The following is a 26,107-nucleotide window of genomic DNA, read 5'->3' on the forward strand; positions in this document are numbered from 1 at the left end:
CTGGAAGCCTCAGCATCAAAGTGCTGCATGCGTCAATCATCGTCTAACTTGTTAAACAGTTGCTGTTGCAACTCACTGTGTCTTAGTGAGATGGAGCAGAGTTGAGTGGACTTACTCAATGAAACATTTAATAAAGACGAGCATTTTTATACATTATTCTTGTTTAAAAATAATTCTGTGGGAGAGTAGCATGTTTGAAACTTATAATTATTACATTTGAAGTGCTTAAAAAACGTTTATTAAAATAAACACTTTTTTAATTATACTTTGGGGGGGTGGAGAAAAAAACGTATATATATATATATAAACACATATATATGTATACAGTATATTTTTTGGGTGGGGGGGCACTACTTCGAGGCGTTTCACTTATTGCAGCAAGTTCTGTTCCCCATTAACCGCAAAAAACGAGGGATCACTGTGTAATAAATACCTGTTCATATTTTTTTCCATTATTTTTGTTTTATTACTATTTTAGGAATTCATAAAAAAACATTGTGATTGTATCAATATTTCAATCAGCGTTTCTTAAATGTATGTGTTTTATTTATAAATATAAAAAATTCAATAATTAATATTAATATTATTTTTTTTTAAAAGATAATAATCGATAATGTATAAGTCAAGTTTTTTTTTTTTTTTAACTACCAAAATAGTCAATTATCTTAATAAGGATAACTCATACAATATGGGTAGATCATCATATATCATTTAAAAAATATATATTATTATAATTATTTACTGTTGTTTATTATTTCATACTTTAACCTTAATTGTGGGTCTGTGAAATCTTTTGAGGCCTTGACGTGATTAAGCGCTATATGATTAATTGTGACTTGACCTCAAATTGCCATGATTAATCGAATAATCAACACCTAATCAATTATGGAGTGAATAGACTTTTTTTGTTCATACACAATTTGCCTGAAAACAGTCCAAATCCTCTTTGAACAAAAAAATGACAAACTGCAAAAATGACTGTTGATTAGTTGCCCATCAAAATATTTCATTTGGTCATGATGGCATGTAAATTTGATATTTTGCTGAGGCCAAAACTATGGCTGACAAACGTAAAGAGTCCTTGGCAGCCATTTTGATTTTTAAATGTAGACGTAGCGAGGCGTAACCAACCAATATATACTGCACAATAAACAAGTGTCCTTCTTTATGGACCGTCAGATCACATTTAAGCCTTGTGTATGCACATGTTCAAGTCACTTCCGACACTGTAAACATCAAGCAATCTGTGCCAGCGTCACGGGGTCACTAGCGGCGCTCATTTATCCTCATCATAAAACCATTCCAGTGTCAGGACGCTGCCTTGAGTAAACTCCTGAACTCGGGGCCTGTGCCGCCCCGTGAGTAGGCGGCGATGTGTCACTAGGAAGTGGTAAAATTACCACCGATGAGTCACGAGACTTGGTGGCAACGTGGCGTAACAACAGAGGCCGATCAAAGCGGGCTTTGGAAGTCTGATCCTCTGTGTGAGATGAGTCAGGATTTAAAGGCTATTCCAGATGTGCTGCTGTAAAAAGAAAGCGTTTGCCGCTGTCCGTCCGATTACAACAAGACATTTCTGAAAACATCTGCATGCTTCGGGAATGTTTACATGACACAATTTTTAATTGAAAACAGATTGAGCTTGTCAAAAGCAAAACAACTGCGGTGGGCCACAGCGTTGTTTTTGTATTTGTGGGACATTTTTAGACTTCTTTATTTGCATACCAGCGTCACATTCTTTACTTACAAGGGCTTGCTGTTTTACAGTGGTTCTGTTGTAAATTAGGAAAGTTTGTTTATTCGCTTATTTTGTCATTTCTTTTTAATGTCATTTTACCATTTTGCTTTTAAAGCAACACTATGTAACTTTTCAACCTTTATAAAAATATAACAATTTTGTCAGACAAACATTTACTTTAATTACCACTATAACTAGAGATGATGCCGATCGATCGGGTCCGATTACATCATTTTCAAAGTATCGGAATCGGCAAAAAAATATCGGTCATGCCTTTTTTTAATATATATATTTTTCTTAACTAAATCGTTTTCTAATTGTATTTAATCTTACAGACATAATATGTTACACTCATTCAGAGTCTTTAGTTTAGGCTTAAGGTAGAGTTATCAAATTTATCCCAATAACAGCGGTAATTAATTTTTTTGAAAATGTATCACGTTAAAATATTTGACGCACTTAATGCATGCATTCCACGACCCACTGTCGCGCTCAATCTGTAATGGCGCCGTTTTACCTATATAGAGAGATAAAAGGCAGCGTAAAATGAGTAGAGTGAATTTTGGCAGCCTTTGGAGGCTTTCTTAATAGGCGTTACACTCCCTCTCCCTACGATTAGAAATATCATGGGAAGCAATGTGGGGAAGCAAGGTAGCAATTGATCTTTTTCTTAACCCCTTGTGTTATTTCCCAACGCAGAGAAGATATATCAATTGGTAGCACTACACACAGTCATGGTTCCACTTCCCATCAAGCATTTGGGTTAAATGGCTGCAGTATCATTTACTGAAAGCTCAACAAATACACTAGATGGCAATATTTAGTCACAATATACAAAGTCACAAGTCTTTCTATCCGTGGATTCCTCTCACAGAAAAAATGTTAATGTAAATGCCATCTCGAGGATTTATTGTCATAACAAACAAATACAGTACTTATGTACTGTATGTTGAATGTATATATTTGTCTGAGTTTTATTCATTTTTTTCTTAATGCATTGCCAAAATGTAATGATCGGGAAAAATTATCGGGAAAGATTGGAATTGAATCGCGAGCAAAAAAAAGCAATCGGATCGCGGAATATCGGGATCGGCAGATACTCAAACTAAAACGATCGGGATCGGATTGGGAGCAAAAAACATGATCGGAACAACCGTAATTATAACTATTGCACTACATTACATTCTGAACTATACATAGTTTATGCTCAGATAAGGCATAGGACTAACGTCACGTGCGTAGAGGAAGAAGCAAAAAAAGAAAAACTTACTGCAGACAGCTACAAACTACGCCGACGTTGCTAAAAACTACGCCCGCATGATGCTAGTTTGGTAGCAGGTAGTGTCCGATGCGTCTCATAGATATCGCATGCATTTAGGACTAGATGCGAAATGACAGACTCGGCCGCGTCTGGGCAGCGTTAGTACACAGCTGCCATCTTTAAGCAGTAGACTTCTCGGCGCTAATAAATACGTTACTGTCACTCGGTCACGTAACGTTAGCTCTTCGGAGGGCTAGGTTTCTATTGATTATGACCACTGTCGATGCGTGGCTAACGTGTCTCATATACAGGTTTTATATAATCTGTAAAAACACAGCGCTGTAGAGTGACGAGGGTGTAAAATTATAACATAATAAAGCTAACTGTCAGTTTTTGACTCAGTAGACTGAATAAAACACCAAGTAGCACTGGTCCCTAACGTGCTCCAATACAGCAGGTATCAGACAATTATTTTGAACACTGCAAAAACTCAAAATCCTATCAGTACTTACAGTTTAGACTAACTTAAAACTTAACTAGAACTGAATAATAGCTTGACACAAATGGAAATTATATTGAAACACGTGGGAAAAACACATAGGTTTCAAGTGATGTGTGTTATCAGGCGTAATTACATTTTTAGGTAAGAAATATGTTTTTTTTTTTTTTTTTAATAAGATCTAGAAGTTTTTGAGTGAAAGCAGTAAAAAAAGAGAGATGCAATTGTTGGCTGTTTTCAACAATGTACATCGAAAATAAAGACATTGATGGACTGAAAATGGTTCAATATTGGATTAAACGTCTTTTTTTCCTCATGTATATTTATAATTGCTCTTTAAAAGGGGTGCAACGGTTCAGTTAGCCCACGGTTCGGTTTGAACCTCAGTTTTGGGATCACGGTTTCGGTTCGGTTTCGGTTTGCGTTTTGCTTTTTTTTTTAAACTGCCTTTATTTTGCTTTTTAAAAAATGAATTAAACACTTAAAATGTAAACATTTTTGAATGTTAAAATGCCTCTTAGCTCTTTGGCTAGTGTAGTGACTGACTACTGAAATACACACACAGCAGTAAAAAAGTTACTTGGCAAAGTAACTAGTGATACTTTTCATGTTTTTTTTTTCTTCTCCATTTAAAAAAAAAAAAAAACAACAACAACAACATAGTAACCTTTGCTATGTTTGGAGGTCATTTAATGTTGTGAATCAACTATTAAAGTTGATAAAATTGCTCCCGTTTTTGCATTAGTTCCCTTCTGTCTACTTTCGACATGTGAAAATTTTAAAACTGTTTCATCCTTTAAAGGTAGACTCAAGTCAAGATTTTGCCGATTTAGGAGTATTTTAGATAAAAAGTTGCTTAGGTTCGCTTGTAAGGTTTACTACAACAGAGCCTTTTTGAGAAGTTTACTGCTCTAAAATGGCGGCTGTTTACTAACGCTACCGAGTCTGTCATTTCGCACATAGTTCTATATGCATGAGACATCTAGGCGTAGATTGTATGTTGTCGGCTAAGTCAGGTAATATTGGAGCCACCTAGCCTAGCATCGCGTTTGCTACAGCGTCTCAACAAGCACTCTTCCCTCTCTGAGTCTCTGACTTTTCTCACGTCATTCAAGCAACGCATTGTCTCGTTGCAGAAACGGTGACCAAATCCGAACGGATGAAAAAAAAAAACGTAATGCACGAAAAACGTGCAGATTTTGAACGTAATGTACGGCGTACACATTAAAAAATGAGTGCTCACTTGTACAAATTACGACGAGACCGTACAATTTGACAGGTATGAATTATAGTGGACCGTCACAGTTAGGTAGTAGCACTCTGTAGCACGGGACGTCCAACTTCCAACTATCAGTGGTCAGAGCGAAACTATGTGCTTTAGCGAAATCATCTTCGATGGCTTTGCGTGCCATTTCATAAATGTCGGGGATTACGTTGTTGCGAGAAATATGTCCGAGAGGGAACAATGTAACGCGGACCAAGCGTTGCAAATAAATTAACGAAGCCCGCCGTCTGTTTTCACTGGTGTCATCTTCGGGGTTGCCCTACCCTGAGAAATTGATATCTGTAGGTGATGCTGGCTGAGGTGCCGGAGTCATGTTATAAAAGCGTTGCCATTAGCATGGGGAACAAGCACTGAGCAATGCTTGCAATTTTTTTTCTTCTTCAATATTTTCTCTCCCTCCGCATTGTAATCCACGGGGAAACCAAAATGTTGCCACACCGCAGATTTGAAAGAAGCCGGTGCTTCCTCAAAATTAGGTCTCTCCACTCCTCCGCTCGCCAAGCTATTTGTTTTCTTTCTTGTTTCACTTTCACTTCGCTCGTGAGTCGTAAGCGAGAGAGGGCGTTACTCGGCTTCTATTACACAGGTGCTTGACAGCGATCCGACATTTACATGCGGGGCGGGGATTCCTCCACAGCGGTGCTTCACGTCACACACAGCTCGATCAATTCATTCCATAAGCATTCGGAATACATTAATAGCAAAACCGAAAAGGCGCGGTTCATAAAGGCGTATTGAACCGTGCAGGGCGAACCGAATGGTTCGGCTTTGAACCGCAAACCGTTGCACCGCTACTCTTTACCTAAAACAAAAAAAAAAAGAAAAAAAAAGAAATGTTTTATCCGATTACTCGATTAATCGATAGAATTTTCAGTCGATTACTCGATTACTAAAATATTCGATAGCTGCAGCCCTACAACGTACCCAACAAGATTTTGACTTTACAACGCCGGAGTCTCGTCCGCCATTTTGTCTCCGGTCGGTTAAGAAAAATAAATAAATAAAAGAGTATAATGTTGACTTTTGTTTTGTGATGCATGCTTTTATTTTGGCGCAGGAAGCGTAGAGCAGGGAGTACTTCCACGCGCGAGTAAGAGCACATGTACACGCGAAGAAGAACGATCGCGCACACACGGGGAAAAGCGCATTTACACCCACGATGAAGTAGCGAGAAGTTGTCAAATCACAAAAAGAGTAATTCGGAAAGACATTTCCAGGCAAGGCATACTACTATTGCAGCAGAGTACCCTGTAAGTGCGATTGCATTACTTCTGGAGAAATTAGAGGAGCACAATACATACAACATGTGTTGCCTTCATTATAAGGCTTATACAAGGCTTAATTTTTTGTGGCTCCAGACATATTTGTTTTTATTTGTTATTATGGTTCAATATGGCTCTTTCAACATTTTGGGTTGCCCACCCCTGGGTTAGGTATACTGAATGCTTCGAAGGTATTTGGCTTATTCCATTCTGGTTTCACCCTCATTATAAAATTTAATGTGGTGCTTTGGTTAAACGCGATTCATTATGTGAAAAACCATGATACGAAAGCCAGTCTGGAACAAATTCATTTCGTATCTTCAGGTTCCACTGTACTCCCTTTACCTTTGCTTTGGCCCACAAAAAATACCTAAAATTATTGACATCCCTGAATGAATTAGGTCATTAACCGTTACAGAGCCAATAATGATGACAGATGTCCAATCATGTTGCTATTTTTAATCCTTAAATGCCTTCAATGGCAGACAATCAGTTCATTAAGAATGAAAGGCATTTTGACAGAAACAAATCTCAAACAACGGGAAGTTTTTTTTTTTTTTTTTCCATTTAGTATTTCTTCCACCAAAAAAAGGGTAATATTGTTGGATTGTTTTTAAAATTTACAATTAAAATGACGTTTCATTCTTATTACATTTTGACTTTCACTATCATAAGATTACAATTTTGGGAAAGATACGACTTCTAAGACTTTTCACTCAGACAAAATAGGCCTTTGTTCTTGTTAAGATGCTAAAAAAATACTAAGTCTTCCACATTACAAGTCGTTTTCCTCCATAAAATTTGAGGTTGTGACTTTCTTGGACAGAGTCAGCATTTTGATTAGTTTAGCTGACAGGATGACATCCTTGGAAATTTGCCTCCTTTCTAACAATTTGAGAGGTTTAAGGCAGTAATCCCCAACCACTGGACCGGGAACCCCTACCGGTCCATGGTGCATTTGCTATAATATAATAATAAATAATTTGTTAACAACCGCAATCTGGCCAGTGCCTCTTGACACAACAAAATGCATGTCTACTAGGGGTGCAACGGTTCAGTTAGCCCACGGTTCGGTTTGAACCTCGGTTTTGGGATCACGGTTTCGGTTCGGTTTCGTTTTGCGTTTTGCATTTTTTTTTTTTTTTTTTTTTTTTAAACTGCCTTTATTTTGCTTTAAAAAAAAAGAAATAAACACTTAAAATGTAAACATTTTAGACTGTTAAAATGCCTCTTAGCTCTTTGGAAAGTGTAGTGACTGACTACTGAAATACACACACAGTAGTAAAAAAGTTACTTGGCAAAGTAACTGGTGATACCTTTCATGTCTTTTTTTTTTCATTTAAAAAAAAAAAAAAAAATAGTAACCTTTGCTATGTTTGGAGGTCATTTAATGTTGTGAATCAACCGTTAAAGTTGATAAAATTGCTCCCGTTTTTGCCTTAGTTCCCTTCCGTCTACTTTCGACATGTGAATATTTTATAACTGTTTCATCCTTTAAAGATAGACTCAAGTCAAGATTTTGCCGATTGAGGAGTATTTTGGATAAAAAGTTGCTTAGGTTCGCTTGGAAGGTTTACTACAACAGCCTTTCTGAGAAGTATACTGCTCTAAAATGGCGGCTGTTTACTAAAGCTACCGAGTGTCATTTCGCTTGTAGTTCTATATGCATGAGATATCTAGGCGTAGATTGTATGATGTCGGCCACGGTCAGGAAATTGGAGCCACCTAGCCTAGCATCGCGTTTGCGACAGCGTCTCAACAAACACTCTTCCCTCTCCGACTTTTCTCGTGTCATTCAAGTATTAACGAACATTGGCTCCTTGCAGAAACGGTGACCAAATCCGAACGGATGAAAAAAAACAAAAACGCAATGCACGAAAAACGTGCAGATTTTGAACGTAACGGACGGCGTACACATTTAAAAACCAGTGCTCACGTGTACAAATTACGACGAGACCGTACAACTTGACAGGTATGATTATAGTGGACCGTCACAGTTAGGTCGTAGCACTCTGTAGCACGGGACGTCCAACTATCAGCAGTCAGGGTGAAACTATGTGCTTTCGTGAAATCATCTTCAATGGCTTTGCGTGCCATTTCTTAAATGTCGGGGATTATGTTGTGGGCGAAATATGTCCGCGAGGGAACAATATAACGCGGGTCAAGCGTTGCAATTAAATTAACGAAGCCCGCATCTTCAACCACGGAATATGGTTGCATGTCTTTTGCAATGCAAATCCCCACTGCGTGGGTTATTTTCTTATGTTTTTCTGACCTGATATTGTAATGCTTTTGGAACGCCTATAGACCCGTGTGTTTTCACTGGTGTCATCTTCAGGGTTGTCCTGCTCTGAGAAAACGATGTCTGTGAGTGATGCTGGCTGAAGTGCTGACTGCTGAGTCAAGTTAGAAGTCTTGCCGTTAGCATAGGGAACAAGCGCTGAGTATTGCTTGCAAATTGTTTTATGTTTTTTTCAATATTTTCTCTCCGTCTGCATTGTAGTCCACGGGGAAACCGAAATGTTGCCACACCGCAGATTTTGAAAGAAGCCGGTGCTTCCTCAAAATTCGGTCTGTCGACTCCTCCGCTCGCCATAACTTTTTTTGTTTTCTTTCTTGTTTCACTTTCACCTCGCTCGTAAGCGAGAGAGGGCGTTACTCGGCTCCTATTACACAGGTGCTTGACAGCGATTTACTCGTGGGGCGGGAATTTCTCCACAGCTGCGCTTCACGTCACACACAGGCACACAGAGTTTGACCAATTCATTTCACAAGCGTTCGGAATAAATTACTGTAATTGCAAAACCAAAAAGGCGCGGTTCATAAAGGCGTATTGAACCGAACAGGGCGAACCATTCGGTTCGGTTTTGAACCGCGAACCGTTGCACTGCTAATGTCTACTCTATTGACTAAACTGAGTAGATTTGTGTAAGTCTTCCTCTAGTGGTTGGCCGCCATTACTGGGGTGTTTGCACACCAATAGCAGCCCTAGCGTCAGTCAAAGTAAACAGTAAAGTTAGCTGCTGTTGGGTATGTGTTGCAGGCAGCACACCTTAGAAGGTGGACAGGGTATTTACTGTCGTTGTGCTCGGTTTAGCTATCGATGTGCGATTGTCCTCGATAATAACATAAGCGAATCAGATTTGTTCCCGGAAACAATAAAGCCCACACCTTAGCAAAGATGACTGAAAAACCAACGTCTTTGGATAGCTTTTTTACAGGGAAAAGGCTACCTGCTGAGCCAGAAGAGGAGCCTACAAACAATCTATTCTGCATAATATGTGGCTAAAAGCTAGCAAACGAGGCAACAAATGCACTGAGAGCATCATACCTCATGGCGAACAATATTGCTAAAGCCAAGAAACCTTTCACGAATGGAGAAGTACTCATTATGCCAAGGATATTTGCCGTCAGGTTTTAGGAGAGGCTGCTGTTAAAGGTTGAGTCAGCATATGGTGAGTTACATTTTCCCTGCACACGTTCGTTTTCAGCCCCATCGTGTTTTTTATATTTACTGTAATTTTCTGCCACACGTTGCCGGTCTGTGGGAAAAAAAGGCCCACATCACACCAGTCCGTGGTGCAAAAAAAGTTGGGGACCACTGGTATAAGGGTTGTCCTTTTTTTTTTTTTTTTTTTAAATCATTTGACATTAACAGCCCAAGTCCTGACCTGCGGTCTTTGCCTCAACAGCTCCTGTTTCAGCCTCAGCCTCTCCTTCTCCATCTTCTGCAGCCTTAGCTGGTTGACGCCACCGAGGGCGGCAGAGGGCAGCTGACCACTCTGCTTCACAGGTGCACTCTGGGAAATCCTCTGCTGGTTCAGCGCTGTGTTGGGAGAGGGGAGGGTTAGTACATTATATTTAAATTAGGGGTAAGAATTAGCCACATGGTTACTTTTTTTCTAACACATTTAATCACACAATACTATTCGTCCCAAAAATATATTTCACAGTCGCAAATTCTGTTAAGTGATAATATGTATTAAAAATAACGAACAAACGAAATAACGAAAAATAACAAAATCAAATAATAATAATAAAAAAATAAAAAATGAAGTGTATACATGTGGATTATTCGGCCTTTCGGTTTTCCTGCCATACGGTTCCAAAGTTCGGTTTCAGCCAAGAATCTTGCTTTCGGTACATCCCTACTATTTATATAATTTTTTTTTTAAGATAAGAAATTTCCTCACAATTGCAGCAGTTTGTTTTCATCAACGATGACGATAACAAAAACATTTGGTCGACGAACAATTTTTTTCATGACTATGACGCGACGATGACGAGCTAAAAATGTGGCTCAGGAGTCTAGAATAGGGGTCAGCAATCCAAAATGTTGAAAGAGTCATATTGGAAACAAAAAACATGTCTGGAGCCGCAAAAAAATTGAAAGCCTTATATAAGCCTTATAATGAAGGCAACATATGCTGTATGTATCTACAGTATATTAGCTATATTAGCCTACTATCAAAATGACTAAGTTGCAACAATTAATCAATTAACTTGAGTAATTTGATAAGAAAAAAAGCTTCAAATCCAGTTTTGATGCTCCGATTGATGCTCCGAGGATTCGTTTATTTAGAGTGTCGTTGCAAAGGTTTGTTTTGAAAGTGTTTGCATTTAGTTTTACTGATTGTGTTTGATACACTGCCCTCTACTGGCAACAGTCATCTACTCATCTAACATGGCTGGATCCAGCCGCCCCCTGTTCAGACCAACATAAGGTTTTTGTCCAAAAGACTAACACAAAAATTAAATGGGCTGCCAAAAACAACGCTGAATTGCAGTTAATTTATATAAAAAAAGAGAACAATCTCAAGAGTGTGTGCACCATGACCACTGGGAGGCAGCACTTTAAAAAGAAGCGGCTTCATTGTTCCACAGTAGTGAAAGAATAAGAACACTTTTTTTCTTTTAAACATATAATGGTTGATAAGTTTTTTATTTGGCCGTGTACAAACAGCTTATGCCTGTCAGTGTCTATGACAAGAAATGTGGTGACGTTTATGTATGTTCATATTTATCCATCCATCTTTCTTTGCCTCCTTAACCGAGGTCAGGTCACGGAGGCAGCAGACTTCCCTCTCCCGAGTCACTTCACCAACTCATTTGAGAGTTAATGCTTTTTTCCGTTAGCACATTAATAGCGTATTCTATTGTATATTGGCATTCAGCTCGCAAGCGCTTTCGGAAAATGAAATATATTTTGTAATTTAATCCTCAATATGTGTAATTTTGCTTGTTATGTGTTTAAATATTGCAGTGAAATTCCGATGGAGTGTAATAAAAACCCTCAGTTTTTTTTTTTTTAAACATACAGTTTGTGGCTACTAGGTAGGTTTAACTGAAAATAATCTACTGTTTATCCTGCTGAGTGTGTATTATCATTACAAAATTGGCGTTGTCCTTGTAGACCTACAATATGTGCCCATCTTTATATTATTCGAAATTGTTGGAAAACTTTTTTGTATTTTCAGACTCAAACTTTTAGAATTGAAATTTATCTAAAATTTCGAGTACCTTTCGTTTAAAACTAGACAAAATTTGTTTGAGATTTCGTCAACTAAAACTAAACTAAGACGAAAACATTTTGAAATGACTAAAATATGACTAAGACTGATAAGTATTTTTGTCCAAAAGACTAACACAAAAATTAAAAGGGCTGCCAAAAACAACGCTGAATTGCAGTTAATTTATAAAAAACAAAAAACAGTCTCAAGAGTGTGTGCACCATGACCACTGGGAGGCAGCACTTTAAAACGAAGCGGCTTCATTGTTCCACAATAGTGGAACAATAAGAACACTTTTTTTTCTTTTAAACATATAATTGTTGATATGTTTTGCATTTGGACGTGTACAAACAGCATATGCCTGTGAGTGTCTATGACAAGAAATGTGGTGACGTTTATGTGTGTTCATATTTATCCATCCATCTTTCTTTGCCTCCTTATCCGAGGTCAGGTCATGAGGGCAGCAGACTTCCCTCTCCCGAGCCACTTCACCATCTCATTTGAGAGTTAATGCTTATTTCTGTTAGCACATTAATAGCATATTCTATTGTATATTAGCATTCAGCTAGCAAGCACGTTGTGAAAATGAAATATATTTTGTAATTTAATCCTCAATATGTGTAATTTTGCTTGTTAATCGTGTAAATGTTGCAGTCAAATTCCGATGGAGTGTAATAAAAACCCTCAGTCTCTCTTTTTTCATGTTTAGATATTGAGCAGCATGATTAATGTACCAGGAATTGCGCAAACAGTGACAAAAGGTTCTGCGTTCCAAGCAAATGCAATTAAAAATGCCTTTTACGCCTTTAAGTCCCACCATTTCTTGATAAAAAAATCAGTCAGGAAGCTGCAGCTAGTACAGAATGCTGCAGCCAGAGTCCTCACGAATACAAGGAAGCTGGACCACATTACACCGGTTTTGAAATCGCTACACTGGCTTCCAGTGAGTCAAAGGATAGACTAGAAAATACTACTGCTCGTCTACAAAACACTTAATGGCCTTGGACCAAAATACATGCTTGATTTGTTAGATTCCTATGAGACATCTAGACCCCTAAGGTCGTCTGGAACCGGTCTTCTGCATGTTCCAAGAACAAGAACCAAGCAGGGTGAGGCAGCATTCAGTTATTATGCTCCTCACCTCTGGAACAACTTACCTGAATGTCTAAAGTATGCTCAAACTGTTAGCTCTTTTAAATCAGGGCTAAAAACGCTTTTGTTTAGCACTGCATATCCATAACTGTCTATATATTTCAATCTACTTGCTTTCTATCCCGCTTGTGCTTATCTCCCTTGCTGATTTCAATTATTATTAGTAGTAGTAGTTTTTGTTTTATTTTTATTCTATTTGTTATTAAATGCGATTTTTATGTATAATTTTATTTCCGATTTTGATTGTCTTAAATGTGATTTTTATGATCTTCATGTGATGTAAAGCACTTTGAATTGCCTTGTGTTGAATTGTGCTATATAAATAAATTTGCCTTGCCTTGCCTTTAGTTTAAATGTAATTTTACGAATTGCAAAACGTGAATAATATGGGGCCCTCATTTGGCATTTTAGTGTGTCACAAAAAGAGGTTTTTTTTTTTTTTGCAATTAACAGAATAATTAACCCTTTATTGCCAAATGTATCACATTTGATACACCAAAAATTTCATGATTTTGAGACATTCAGAATTTTGACATTTCTTTTTGAAAAAAATTGATGGATGCAAGTCAACACATGCATCTGCAGGTTCCATTAGAAAAAAAACAGGATTTAGTAAGGGTTATAGATATTAGAGCACTTATTACACATATTTATTTTCACTTTTCTTTTTACAAGTTAGAATAAAAGGTTTCATTAGGACCTTATTTTTCCAAATTTTGGGATTCTCTGATAATTGGTTCATGTTGCAGGTATTTAAGGGTTAAAAATACATGAATATGAGGATTACAGCATTGCAAAAAACTTAAATATAAGCAGCCTTTTATCATAATGCATTTAGCACGTGCATTCGCAACTGCTTTTAAAACAGCCTGTAAATAATCAAATGATCATCATTTCCTACTGCAGGGATTCATAAAGTCTCTGGATCTCTTGGTGTGATTCAATGGTGAGCGGAAATTTGCATGTGTGTGAGACAGATCAAGAGGGCAAGCCTTTCAGTGCTTGGTCATGTTTAGGGAAGAAAAAAACTGCACAACAGGACTTGCAAGTTTACTTCAGACAGAAAAAAAGCTGGAGGCAAGCCAGTGCAGCAGGTTATGTCAGATAAAGGAAGTCCCGGAGCACTCGCGCTTCCAAACAAGCGCAATTCCTGTAAGACCTGATCCCCTCCCACTCGCTGACTAAGACGGCTATTGTTGCTCGGCCACGTTGCATCAGTCGTGACTTATCCTGTTCATTGTGACTTTCTGTTTCCGTCCAAACAAAACTGATTAGAGGCTGCCTGTGTGTCTTTATCTCACATTGAGGCTCCTCTGATGCAATCAGCAGGACATTTTATAATGTACATTTGCGTAATTTAACGACACCAAGTGAACACTCAGAGTGTATTACAGAAAATTAGAATACTAGTACAGAGAAATGTTTGACACATGGGCTGCTATTGAAGGAGATAGAGGTCTAGTCCATTTCGACTGGGAAGGCTGGCAGCAACCGTTCGCTGCCAGCCATTCCAAATGGCTTAGACCTCAATTGCCATCAATTGCAGCAGATCAGTTAAAGACCAAATGTGAAGTAAGGTTGGCCAACCATGTTTTTGAATAATATCAATGGCTGAACAATTATAAGCAGGGGTGCACATAATTTTTTTGCCCAGGTTCTCAGAGGAGGACCTGGAGATGTGACTTGGTCCTCATTGAGCTTGAGAGCCAACCCACCTGATGCGATAAATTTATGACAAGCTTTACTTAGAGCCAATTAACTTTAATTAATTATATTAACAATTAATTCTTGATTAACATCAACTGGCACAACAAAATTGCCATTACTTTGAAGTGAAATGTAAAGAAATAAAAAGCACCAATTCAAAATAAAGGGCATTATGCGGCTCCCACATTAACTCCAAGCCTTTTTAAAAGTGGGATGTCCTCCTCATAAGACCTCATTGAACGTGGATGTTTAGCTTTGTAAAATGCAAGCAAAAACACGTTTGTCAGTGCATGTCGCTGTTCATTACCTTTATTCCGCCCTATTCCGCCACTTGTCCATAGGGCGAGTGGGGTCCTGTTTGACATCGATAGTTTGCTTAATTGCCACATGCTCTCTGTTTTTTTCGTGCTTTTCAAAGTTTGGATGGCTGAAATTCTTTGACCCTACAAAAAATGCGCTGCTCTTATCGGCGACATTGGGATTCTCACGGCACATTTTGTACTGCATTTCCGTGCGAGCATCATTTGCTTCTAGCCATGGTACCTCCTGTAGCCACTATTCAGCAAAAGTCCTTTTTTTCGGTAGCTCCGGTGACGTCTCTGTCGTCTGTCTGTCTTTTGACGGGGGTGGGGGAACACGGAAGTAATTACTCAGTGTGGCTTGCCTCTTCGACATTTTGAGAAGTTATTTTCTCGTGTCCGCCACAAATACATTGGTCAGCCATCGGTACGCAAAAGCGTATGGAAGCCGTTGAGGGCCAGCGCGCTTGTCCACGTCCAGTACGCATGTGCGCATGTGGACCACTTATGTGCACCCCTGATTATAAGCATATTTTCGTTTTTTTTTTTTTTTTTTTAACGCAACCCTTCCAGATTCTTTGTTTAACCCATAGCAACGCCCTCGACAACGAAAATGCTTTTCTTCGACAATCTTCGGAAATTACGTCACACAGAGAACTGAGAGGGAAGTCTGCCATAGAACAGTATTGTAGCATTGTTTCTCGGTAAGATGCCATGGCGGTGTGTGGCGATGTATTGTTCTCATTCTAAAGAAAAGTTGTATGAGTGGCCAAAGGATAGCAGGGCATGTAAATCTTTTGTCCGCATGAAACGAATGAATTTCACGCCATCATCGGGTAGTGTTCTCTGCTACAAACACTTCGAAGATGCCTGCTTCCTCAACCGATCTGCTTATGATCAAGGATTTGCAAAAAAGTAAGTGTGATTTTTGGCTAGATGACTGATGACTTTGTCAAAGCAGAGCTGCCAACTGTTGTGGAATGAACAGTACAAGGTAGCGACGTTAGCCGACAGGTAACTCGAGGCAAAACCCCGATCGCGTTGTGGAATGAACAGTAGAAGCTAGCGACGTTAGCCGAAAGCTAGTTGTATTGCATAGTTGTATTGAGTTCATTTTGCCTACACTTATAAATTCGTAAAAATATTTCTTTTATTCCAGGCAATAGTAGGTGGTTTATTTACCTGACATGTTTCGTCGAACACTTCCGCCTTCGTCGGAGGGTCCGAAGGTGGAAGTGTTCTCCGAAACATGTCAGGTAAATAAAAGCTAACGTCGCTAGTTTCTACTGTTCATTTCACAACATGATCTGGGATTCGTCAAAACTTTTCTTTTATCCAAGGCAATAGTAGGTGGTTTATTTACCTGACATGTTTTGGCGAACACTTCCGCCTTTGGCGGAGGGTCTGAAGGTGGAAGTGTTCGCCGAAACATGTCAGGTAAATAAAAGCTAACATCGCTAGCTTCTACTGTTCATTCCACAACATGATCGGGGATTCGTCAAAACTCTTCTTTTATCCCAGGCAATAGTAGGTGGTTTATTTACCTGACATGCTTCAAATCATAAAAATAATAACAGCCTTTATCTTACTAATTTTGTAATCTTGATGTGTCTTGTCTCCATTCCATGTCAGTTTGTCTGGGCACATTGTTTGCATCCTGATTAGCGTCTGGCTAATACATGTACGGTCCAAAATAAAATTCCAACCTCCTTCTCTTCCTCCAAATCTTCAAAAACTTGGATCTCCTCACTTGCGCTCGATCTATCGCTTATATCGCTGTTTGAATCATTGTTTGAAGGACGGCCGTATGGAGCGCTGCCATCGCTGTGTCGGTGTGACGTATCACTTCCGGGTTCGTCCCCTTTCAGGCTCGAACTTCGGAAACGCGATTATTTTGTCAAATATACAACAAATAAATTATTTTTTTCATGCTATATTTGTTGGACAATGTTTAATTACTTTAACTGTGACCCTATTTGGCATTTTATGAAATTACTTCACATTTGGTCTTTAATATGTAGGTCTTGAAATCATATTCAATATTGAACTTCCTGTTCAGCATGCCTGAAAATACTATCTTTAGCTAGTGTGTACACTTGTGCAAATGTATTGTTGGGCTTCTGATTCAACCCCAATAACTTACTTCAATTGAGAAAAGTCAGTTATTTTAGGCCAATTCCAACCAGCGTATGAATGTCTACTAGGGAAATCCCCCCAAATCGGCACCAATCAGAAACAGGTATCCAAAGCAGATAATTAACAAAGCTAAACCACTAAACCAATCAATGGCAGTAAATCAGTTAATATGTAGGTCTTAAAATCATATTTAATATTGAACTTCTGACTCAGTATGCTTAAAAATACTGTATCTTTAGCAAGAGTGCACTCTTGTGTAAATGTATTGTTGGGTTTCTGAAACAACACTCAAAACTTACTTCAGTTGAACACATTCAGCCATTTTGGGTCAATTCCAACCAGCCTATGAATATCTACTAGGGAAATTCCCCCAAATCAGCACCAATCAGAAGCAGGTATCCGAAGCAGATAATTAACAAAGCTAAACCGCTACGCTTCGTACCACTGAGTTCTTGTGAGGCGTTGAGTATTAATGATTTGCAATGAAAACGGGAAAACTTTCAAAATTATGGATTTGACATTGATTCATACCTACATAAGGGATTTCACAATTAATCAATTGTAAATTTAATGATTATAGTTTGATAATAGAGATATTTTTACCTACAGTTAGTGTCAAGATCTTCTTTGGGCGTCTTAACAGCAAATACAGACAGCCAATTTTGTTTTCCCATTTCTTTTGCGTGGCTGTTGCTGTTTTTAATTGATTCTATACAATTTTTGATCGCTGTCTCTATGCTTAAGTTTTCACGCAATCAGCGTTTTTGAGTTTCTTATATTCGTGGAATAATATAGATTTTCCACATATTTTCACCTATTACCAGTTTAACTTTTCAGTCCTTTAAATCGTTACATACATTTTTGTGATTGGTTTTCAACATTAGCTTGTCACACTTGAATCATTTTCACGTATTGGCAGCAGTGCACAATAGTCACATTGTCCCTATTATTTGTCTCCTGTGTCTACAGTTGTCTAAATCAAGGCATAACATGTATTATTTTGCTACATATATTTACTTTTGGGATATTTTTCAGTGCCAAATACATACCCACTTTGTAAAAAATATCCCTTTGTGCTAAAAAGTCATCACTTTACTTGCAAATAGAATTAGAGTTGACAGGAAAAAACTAAGGTCAGATTTGCATTCAGCACCCCAAAATCAAACAACAAGTGGTTGCATCACTGCAACAATATATTTGTTTTCCATTATTATCCTAGCAACAAACCAGTCCAACTTTTATCAGTTTCATCAGTTCATCAGCTTTATCAGAGGTTTTGCTTCCGCCGGACATTTACAACTAAAATGTTAAGCCCAAGTAATATAACAGTAAAAAATGTGATTTATTTATGAGCGGATTAGTCGACTTGTTGCAAAAATGATCGGTGATTCCTTTAGATGGATGATTGCATTATCAAAATAACTGTTTGTGGAAGCCGAAATTAAATTAATGATTAAAACTAGGGCTGCAACTAAGGATTATTTTCATAATTGATTAATCGGATGGATAATTAAACGATTCATCAAATAATTGAATAAATGACTTCTTTCAATTCACAATTTATTTTGAAGTTGTTTTCGGCATGTTGTAAGTAGCAATGAAGACAAAATGGATGACGATTTCATTCAACTGTATCGATTATCAAATTCATTGGCAACCTAATTTATCAATGGAATTAATCGATTCGTTGTTGCAGCCTTATTAACAAGCTAGTTTAGACAGTTATTTTCCAAAGTCAAAGCAGAGTTGTGTTCATGTCCTACTTTGACTTAACAAAAATAGAACCAAGAAATATGATAATATTTACAATTGAGAAGTTATATATATGTTATAATTTCAAGAATTTTGAGAAGTTGAAGGTCCAAACGATTAATCGGTTATCAAAACAGTTGTCGATTTATTTGCTAATCGATTAGTTGTCTATTAATCGATTAATTGTTGCACTTCTAATTAAAACATACAACTGATATGACATGTATGGTTAAAAAGATATTTTAAAAAGACAGTCGGTACCTATCTAAAACATTCCAGCCATTGACGGTGCTAGATGTCCAATCCATTTTGACTGGGAGGCTGGTAGCGATCAAATGATGATTAAGTTTACAATACAAGATTTTCCAGGTGTCTCTAACGTTGTGGCACTTTTCCCTTTAGCTGCAATTATGCTTGCTTGTCAAACAAGCTTAGAGCACGGTGACAACGTCACAACAAAAGTTGTGTGCGTGTGTACTGGCGACACAGCTGTTCCTCAGCCACATCTTTGTTATTTTCCGCCCCTAGGAGGGTGAGAGGGGTCTTCTAATAAACAAGCCTAATGGTAATATATGCATACAAAATGGGTCACGGTTGTATTTTTATCAGCGAGACAAGCAAATGCGCCTGACCACAAGTGGTGTAACAGTAAATGCATGCACTGTTTGCTTATGCGCCGGAGCGCCCAACCACAACAAAGCCCATGCAGGGGAATGGAGGCCCCCCTGTGCCGTCCCGCCCGCCCTCGGCACCTTCCTCATCACCATTCAATCACTGAGTGTTTACACTATTCCCGCAACTGAATGGAGCGCGGCCCAGGGCGCTCCCTGGGAAGCACTGGAGGCCCACCGCCACCACCACTAACTCCCCCGCCCGACTCCCGAATGCATCCATCCGCTCGCCTCCCACTCTCAGCGAACCCAAAAGCCACCCCTAGCCCCACCCACACAGTCACAGAGCCGCTGCCTCCCCTTCTCTCCCACACGCATGCAGTCATGGGAGAGAGTGCTACTTCTCTACACTTATCTTTGCCACACATAGGGACATTCGCTCCCTCCGCCCAGTCAGGCACTAGCTAACTCAGAAAAGTATGAAAAAATTTTTTTAATTGATTTGGAACATATTATACTTGCACTTTGGTTGCTTTTCCCCACTGTCCTAACAGTTGAGCAGGCCTAGTCACCAAAAGTCCTGTAATAAGTAATGCATTGGCCTTTGCCATGATACATTTTTAAATGAATGATTAATTTATTCATGAGCAAAAAAACAAAACAAAACAAAACATCATTTGACCTTCATTCCATATATCATCTACCAGTGACCTAGCAAATCCAGCCAGGGCAAATGACTATTCAATAAAAAATTGAACCCCATAAAGATCTGGTATCTACATAAGTGGACATCATATTTAGGGTGATGTTGGCCACAATATTAACATTTGGTACATGTCAACATACAGTATGTAGATGCCAGGTCCCCATCATATGTACATTTTTTTTTCATTATTGATCATTATTTTAATATACTGTAATTTTTAGGAATATATAAATGTTATACAATTTTAAAATGAATAAAAACAGCAATACACTAAGGTTATGTCCCCCAATAACACTCTGTTTTTGTTTTTCATAGCATTTAACTCATTCACTCCCTTTGACAATGCTAAACGTTCAGTCCATTTTGACTGGAAGGATCACAGCGAGCCGGTCAAAATGGATTGCACATCCTGTGCCATCAATAGCAGCGAACGAGTTAAACGAGTCTCCTATATAGGTTTAACTGCTTTCAGTGTAGACAGCGAAACTGATTAAAATATTTTGGCATCCGTTTTGAAATTCGCGACACTTAATTGTCAACCATATTCTGATGATTTTTTTTGTTGGTTCATTGAAGACATAACTCACCGCTAAACAATTCCAGCTAGGTTTCGTGTAGACTATCAACTTTTTTTCATCAAATAATTAAATGTTTAAAAAAAAAAAAAAATAGCAATGATAGAAATAGCAAATGATATTTTAGTATCATGAGGGAAATTACGGTTTAACGTTTAATTCCAAATGAAATTAAATAGCATTTAAATAGCGAAAAATGTTTTTGGGGACTATACATAACCGCAAAAATAATGAAATAATAAAAATAATTAATAAATCCATTATTAAAAATCAATATATAAATACTTATTTCATCATACTTAGTTCATATAAACAGAATTTTAAAGGTAAGCTATTTTTGTTAATTTTACATTTAAGAAAGTACAAAGAACAATACACAGAAAGTTCAAAACAAGTTAAAAAAAAAAAAAGTTAAATGTTGCATGTGGAGCAAAAGCGATATAAATAAGGTGGAAAATTTCTTAAATATCTAAATATCTTAAATAGCTAAATCTATATCTCTCCCCCATTTGCGCTGTCATCCCCTAAACCAGTACTTCTCAAATAGTGGGGCGGGCCCCCCCCAGGGGGGCGCAGAGCAATGCTGGGGGTGGCGCATGTGACCTTGGGGAATCATACTAGAATAAAGTGATATTGCACATCCACTCAGTGGGTGGCAGTGTCTCTCTCATTTTCAGCATGTGCGCAATATTTTTGAACCAAACAAGAGCACACAGCACAGAGCACAGGAGATATGAAAAGCTACGACAAGGAAATATGACAAAGCGTATGTAGCATTTGGCTTTTGGCTTTGACTTTTAGAACAGTGGGAAATAAAAAAGGCCAGTCTGTTTACTTTGTCTAAAAATGTTTGCAGCGGACAGCAGGAATTATTTTTTTCTGCGAAAACTTGCCGAATATTGCCAACAATCCTCCTGCTTTGTCAGTGTTACATCAGTAAACCAGCGAGCACTGTCAGCATCATATAAAGTGGCATACCAAGTTGCTAAGTGCAAAGAACCTCACACTATAGGAAAGGAGCTGATACTGCCTGCAGCAAAAATAAAAACTGTCCCTCTGTCCAATGACATTTGTCGTTTTTGTTTTATTAATTTTTGTTTTTTCGGTCTAATTGTTTGGCATCTTGACCTCGTGAGTTAATTAAATCAAATTGATTAGCAACATTATTATTTATTGATTTGTTTTATTTTTCAGTATCAAACAGTCAAAAAAGTGGATGTGTTTTGTTGTTTTTTTGTTTTACACTTTTGTAAGTTGATCTATATTACTTTTTTTCTTTAATATTAAAAACACAGTGTTATGCAGATGTGTACTTCTAATAATAACAATTTTGTATACAAATGATTAGGGCTGCAGCTATCTATTATTTAGTAGTCGATTAATCGATGCACTAGTTAGTTCGAATAATCGAGTAATCGGATAAGGAACAAAACATTAAAATATCTGATCTGAGCACTCAAACGGTTTAAAAAAATAAAATAAAATGAGGATATATGTACAACAAAAGAACAATTGGCTAACTTACGTAACGGAAGTCCGCTAGCTTAAATGCTATAAAAATGCCAACTTTTTTTTTTTTTTTTTTAAACAAAGCTGTCTTAACAAATAGTTAAAACACATATTCCCACAAAATACATCTAAATATACCTTTAGACTAAATTACAAATGCATTAAAAAACATACGCTCAAAAAAAAACTTTGCTTATGTTGGTCTTAACAGCTGATTTAGCCATGTGAAATGAGGCAAATTAGAGGGCAGTGTATCCACCCTCCCCCCCAAGAAAAACTAAATTTATACTTTCAAAACAAACCATTACAACGCCGCTTTAATTAAACGAATACTCGAACAGCAAAATGTAATTTTAATATTTTTTCGTAATCGAATACTCGAGTTAATCGATTAATCGTTGCAACATGACAAATGATACTACAGTATATTTACAGTAGCGGTAGAGAGTTGGGGGGGGGGGGGGGGGCGAACGTTTACATCTTCCTGTGGGGGGTTATAACAAAAAATAATTGAGAAGCACTGCCCTAAACACTTAAAGAAATAAAGTCTCCCATGAAATTATCTATTGAATAACTAGTTGCTAAATTCTATTTTGGGCAAAAATAAACCAACAAAAAAGACCTGAAATGATTTATTTTTTTCAATCATTTGCACTAAAAAAAAATCAATTCAGAAAATGCATTTACCACCCAGGCCGCCCACCTGCAAGGTCAATAAATCTTTAGTTTAGATAACATAAATACTTTTATATTGTGATTGCCGCAAGAATAATAACGATCAATGTTATGCATCAACTCAAATTAAGCTTGTTCGGCCTTCCATAAGAGTCTCCAACATGTCCTTCGAGGCCTCCCTTTAGAGTAGAAATGACATAATAAACCAAAATAAAGGCCCGCCTCGCAGACCAAACAGCAAAGCCGAGCTAGCTTAGCGAGCATGCGGCAACAATGAAAAAAATCGCCACCGCGAACAAGCTTGGCGTGAGAGGACGAGATAGGAGCGAAGGACAGGTTCATTTCAGGGCCAGCCTGATAGCACACACAGCCGTATGCATGTGTGTGTGCGTTTCAGAGGGTTTGCACTAGCAACACATGAGGGGGCCGTAGCTGCCAAGCGAGGGAGATAAGAGACCAAGTTAATGCCGTCTGCCTTTTGTCTTCTTCACGCTCGCCCGCAACAAAACGAGCCAGCAACACCAGCTATATCAGGCCATCATTACACCAACACACAAAAAGAACACAAGGCCCCAAGCTAAGGTACAAATGCTAATGCATTACAATTAAAAATAGCCTAAACAAAAACATTAGCATACATAGCTAATTTGGTTTGTGACCACCCACACGCAGCTCATTAGTTCCCATTGACAGAATGGACGTCTAATCCAATTCAAATGAGAGAGTTAAAATGGAATTGATGTCAATTGGCCTCAATAGCACTGAAACATGATAATTTCATTAATTTCAACTGATGAGTTAATTTGTGAGGTAGAATTGTCATTTTACATTCAGGTGGTCAGATCACGAGTCATGTGTTTTCTGAATTACATTTGTTTGCCAACTTGCCACGTTGGGAGTATATTCGTGTGGCTCCTTTGATTCCGGAAAGAGCCACTGACTTACTGCAACTACTTTCACGGCAATTAGAGAGCATTACCGCAATTCCAATAAAAAGGCACTTTGAAAATTACATTACTGCTCCCTGAACACTTTCAGAAGAGTAGGAAGACCATCACATGACACGTAGGCCGCATTTAACAAAGGAGCTTTAGAAGTTAGCGGGCTAGCTAGTTAACGCTTTGCTACACAGAACACAACATGTCCTCGCTGGTCTCCTACCTCCTCCCCTTTTGACAACTTACACTTATCTCGTCTAGATGTCCCCTCTGTTCCCAGCTTTCCTTTCTTCCTCTCAAACCCTGAACCCGAGCCCACCCCCTACTTACTCCTGCCCCCTTTTTCCTTTTTCCCCTGCCCCACACGTACACACACATTGGAGTTCTTTTACTGAAAAGGTCTGGAACAGATTAAGAGTTGGAGTGCAGAATAAAGAGGCCTGGCTGAGATTCAAGTCTGTCTGGAGCAACAGCACAACGAGACCGTGCCTTCGCTGGGCCTCACGAAAAGGGCCAGGAGGGGGTGTTGGATGCTGGTGTGTGTGCGAAACAGCCGGCAACAGGCCTCTGTTAAAGGCGCTCTGCTGCTTTTCTCCTCCAAGCTCAAATTAGCTTTCATTATCAAAGCAGCTGGTCGGCGATCGGACACCTGCATGGCAGCATGGTTCTGCGTGGAGGAATATGTTCCATAACAGAGCAGCATTTTAGGGCTTTCTGCTGCAAGCAAAGGTCCTCAAACCGGGTAGAAAATGATAAATTAAAGGGACAGACAATACTTTATCACGTACACCCCAGTAGAAAAAAATAGTATTTAATTGAACATTTGAATTTCATTTTTCTGATGTGAAATAGAGGAGAAAAATGTTAAATAAAGGCCAATATTTCCAGGAAGTGGCCATCGTAAGTGATAGCAGCCATTTTATCAACGCTGGTATGATTGCCAACCAAATCCAGCTAGTGCTGCAACGATTAATCGATTAACTCGAGTATTAGTTTAGAAAAAAAGATTCAAATTAAATTTTGCTGCTTTCAGTATTCGTTTAATTAAAGTGGCGTTGTAATGGTTTGTTTTGAAAGTGTTTGCATTTAGTTTTATTGATTTGGGTGGATAACTTGCCCTCTAGTCTGCGTCATTACGCATGGCTGAACCCAGCTGCTCCCTGTTAAGACCAACGAAGCTAACTTTTTGTTTGAGCTAATGTTTTTTTTTTAATGCATTGGTAATTTAGTTTAAAAGTATATTTAGCATTTGTTAACAGCAGTGTAAAAAAAACAACTTTACTATCTTATAGCATTTAAGCTAGCAGACTTTTGCTACGTAAGTTAGCCAATTGTTCTTTTGTTGTACATAGATCTTTATTCATTTATTTATTTTTTTTAAAATCACATTTGGTGGTCAGCTCAGGTATTTTATTTTTTTTATGTTCCTTATCCGATTACTTGATTATTCGGACTAACTAGCTCATCGATTAATCGACTACTAAAGTAATCAATAGCTGCAGCCCTAAATCCAGCCCTTCCTCGTGACATCATTAATACTCATTATTACATGTCCCGAGCTAGAGTTTTCCAATGTGTATGGGCGTGGGTACAACTGGCATCACAAAATGGCTGCCCTCTTAAGCAATATCAAATTTAGTTTAAACAATATTTTGTCCATTATCAGCAGTCTAAGACTATTTTTGGTGGCAATAAAAAATAAAAATAAAAATAAAATCTGAACATGCTGTGCGTGGACGTCACATTTTGGGTTATATAGGCCACGCATTTATACTTATGGCGAAAAACACAGACGAGGCTGAAAAAGCAGTTTCTGCTCTTGCACTCCTCATTAAAAGAAACTGCTGCATTTTAAGCCAAAACAACTGTTGTGTTTGATAGAACAATACGTCTACATGCTGCCATAGCAGATTCTTGGTGCATTAAGCCCCCGAACTATTTTTAATTGGTCTGTTTTGCCCTGAAAATCCCCGCTTACAGATGTCGCGCAACCGGTTTTGTTTCAATCCAGCCATAAAACGAAGGTAATTAATTATATTTCTTATTCAAAATGTCTGTCATTTTTAGCATAGAATCATTAATTGATGTCCAATATTTCGTTTAAAAAAAACAACAACTTTGAAAAATTATTCACTTGCATATTTTAAACTTTTAGACAAATGACGTCACAATGAAAAAAATGTCTTTAAAAAAAGTCACAGATATCTACCTCGTAACTATTGCTTAATTTTTTTTTGTTACTGTCGCATTTTCTCCAATATGTTAGATGATAAATAATCAATCCAAACAAAGAAAAATTGAAAAAAAAAAAAAAAAAAATGTTTAAAAGGGTAAATGTATAAAGAAAATCTCGGCTACTCCTTGATGTCTGCGATTTCTGCATCGCGACTCTTGTTATATTACCATGTTTATCCCATAAAATCCCCCAAAAATCCGGCTGTGGCCATTCACAGCTCTGTCTTGACACTCAGTGATACATGCTACATGGAGTT

General features: G+C 38.0%; 1 protein-coding gene across 1 annotated transcript in view; it reads right to left on the bottom strand.

Moving 5' to 3' along the window:
- The window catches only part of LOC130917268 (transcriptional coactivator YAP1), a 96,403-nt gene that overhangs the window by 14,139 nt on the left and 56,157 nt on the right, over positions 1 to 26,107 (bottom strand). Inside the window, exon 5 of the mRNA XM_057838507.1 lies at positions 9,717 to 9,871. Within this exon, the coding sequence (XP_057694490.1) occupies positions 9,717 to 9,871 (155 nt within the window). The remainder of the gene's footprint in view (positions 1 to 9,716; positions 9,872 to 26,107) is intronic.

This window comes from Corythoichthys intestinalis, chromosome 6 (assembly GCF_030265065.1).
Source record: "Corythoichthys intestinalis isolate RoL2023-P3 chromosome 6, ASM3026506v1, whole genome shotgun sequence".
NCBI classification, from domain to species: Eukaryota; Metazoa; Chordata; class Actinopteri; order Syngnathiformes; family Syngnathidae; genus Corythoichthys; species Corythoichthys intestinalis.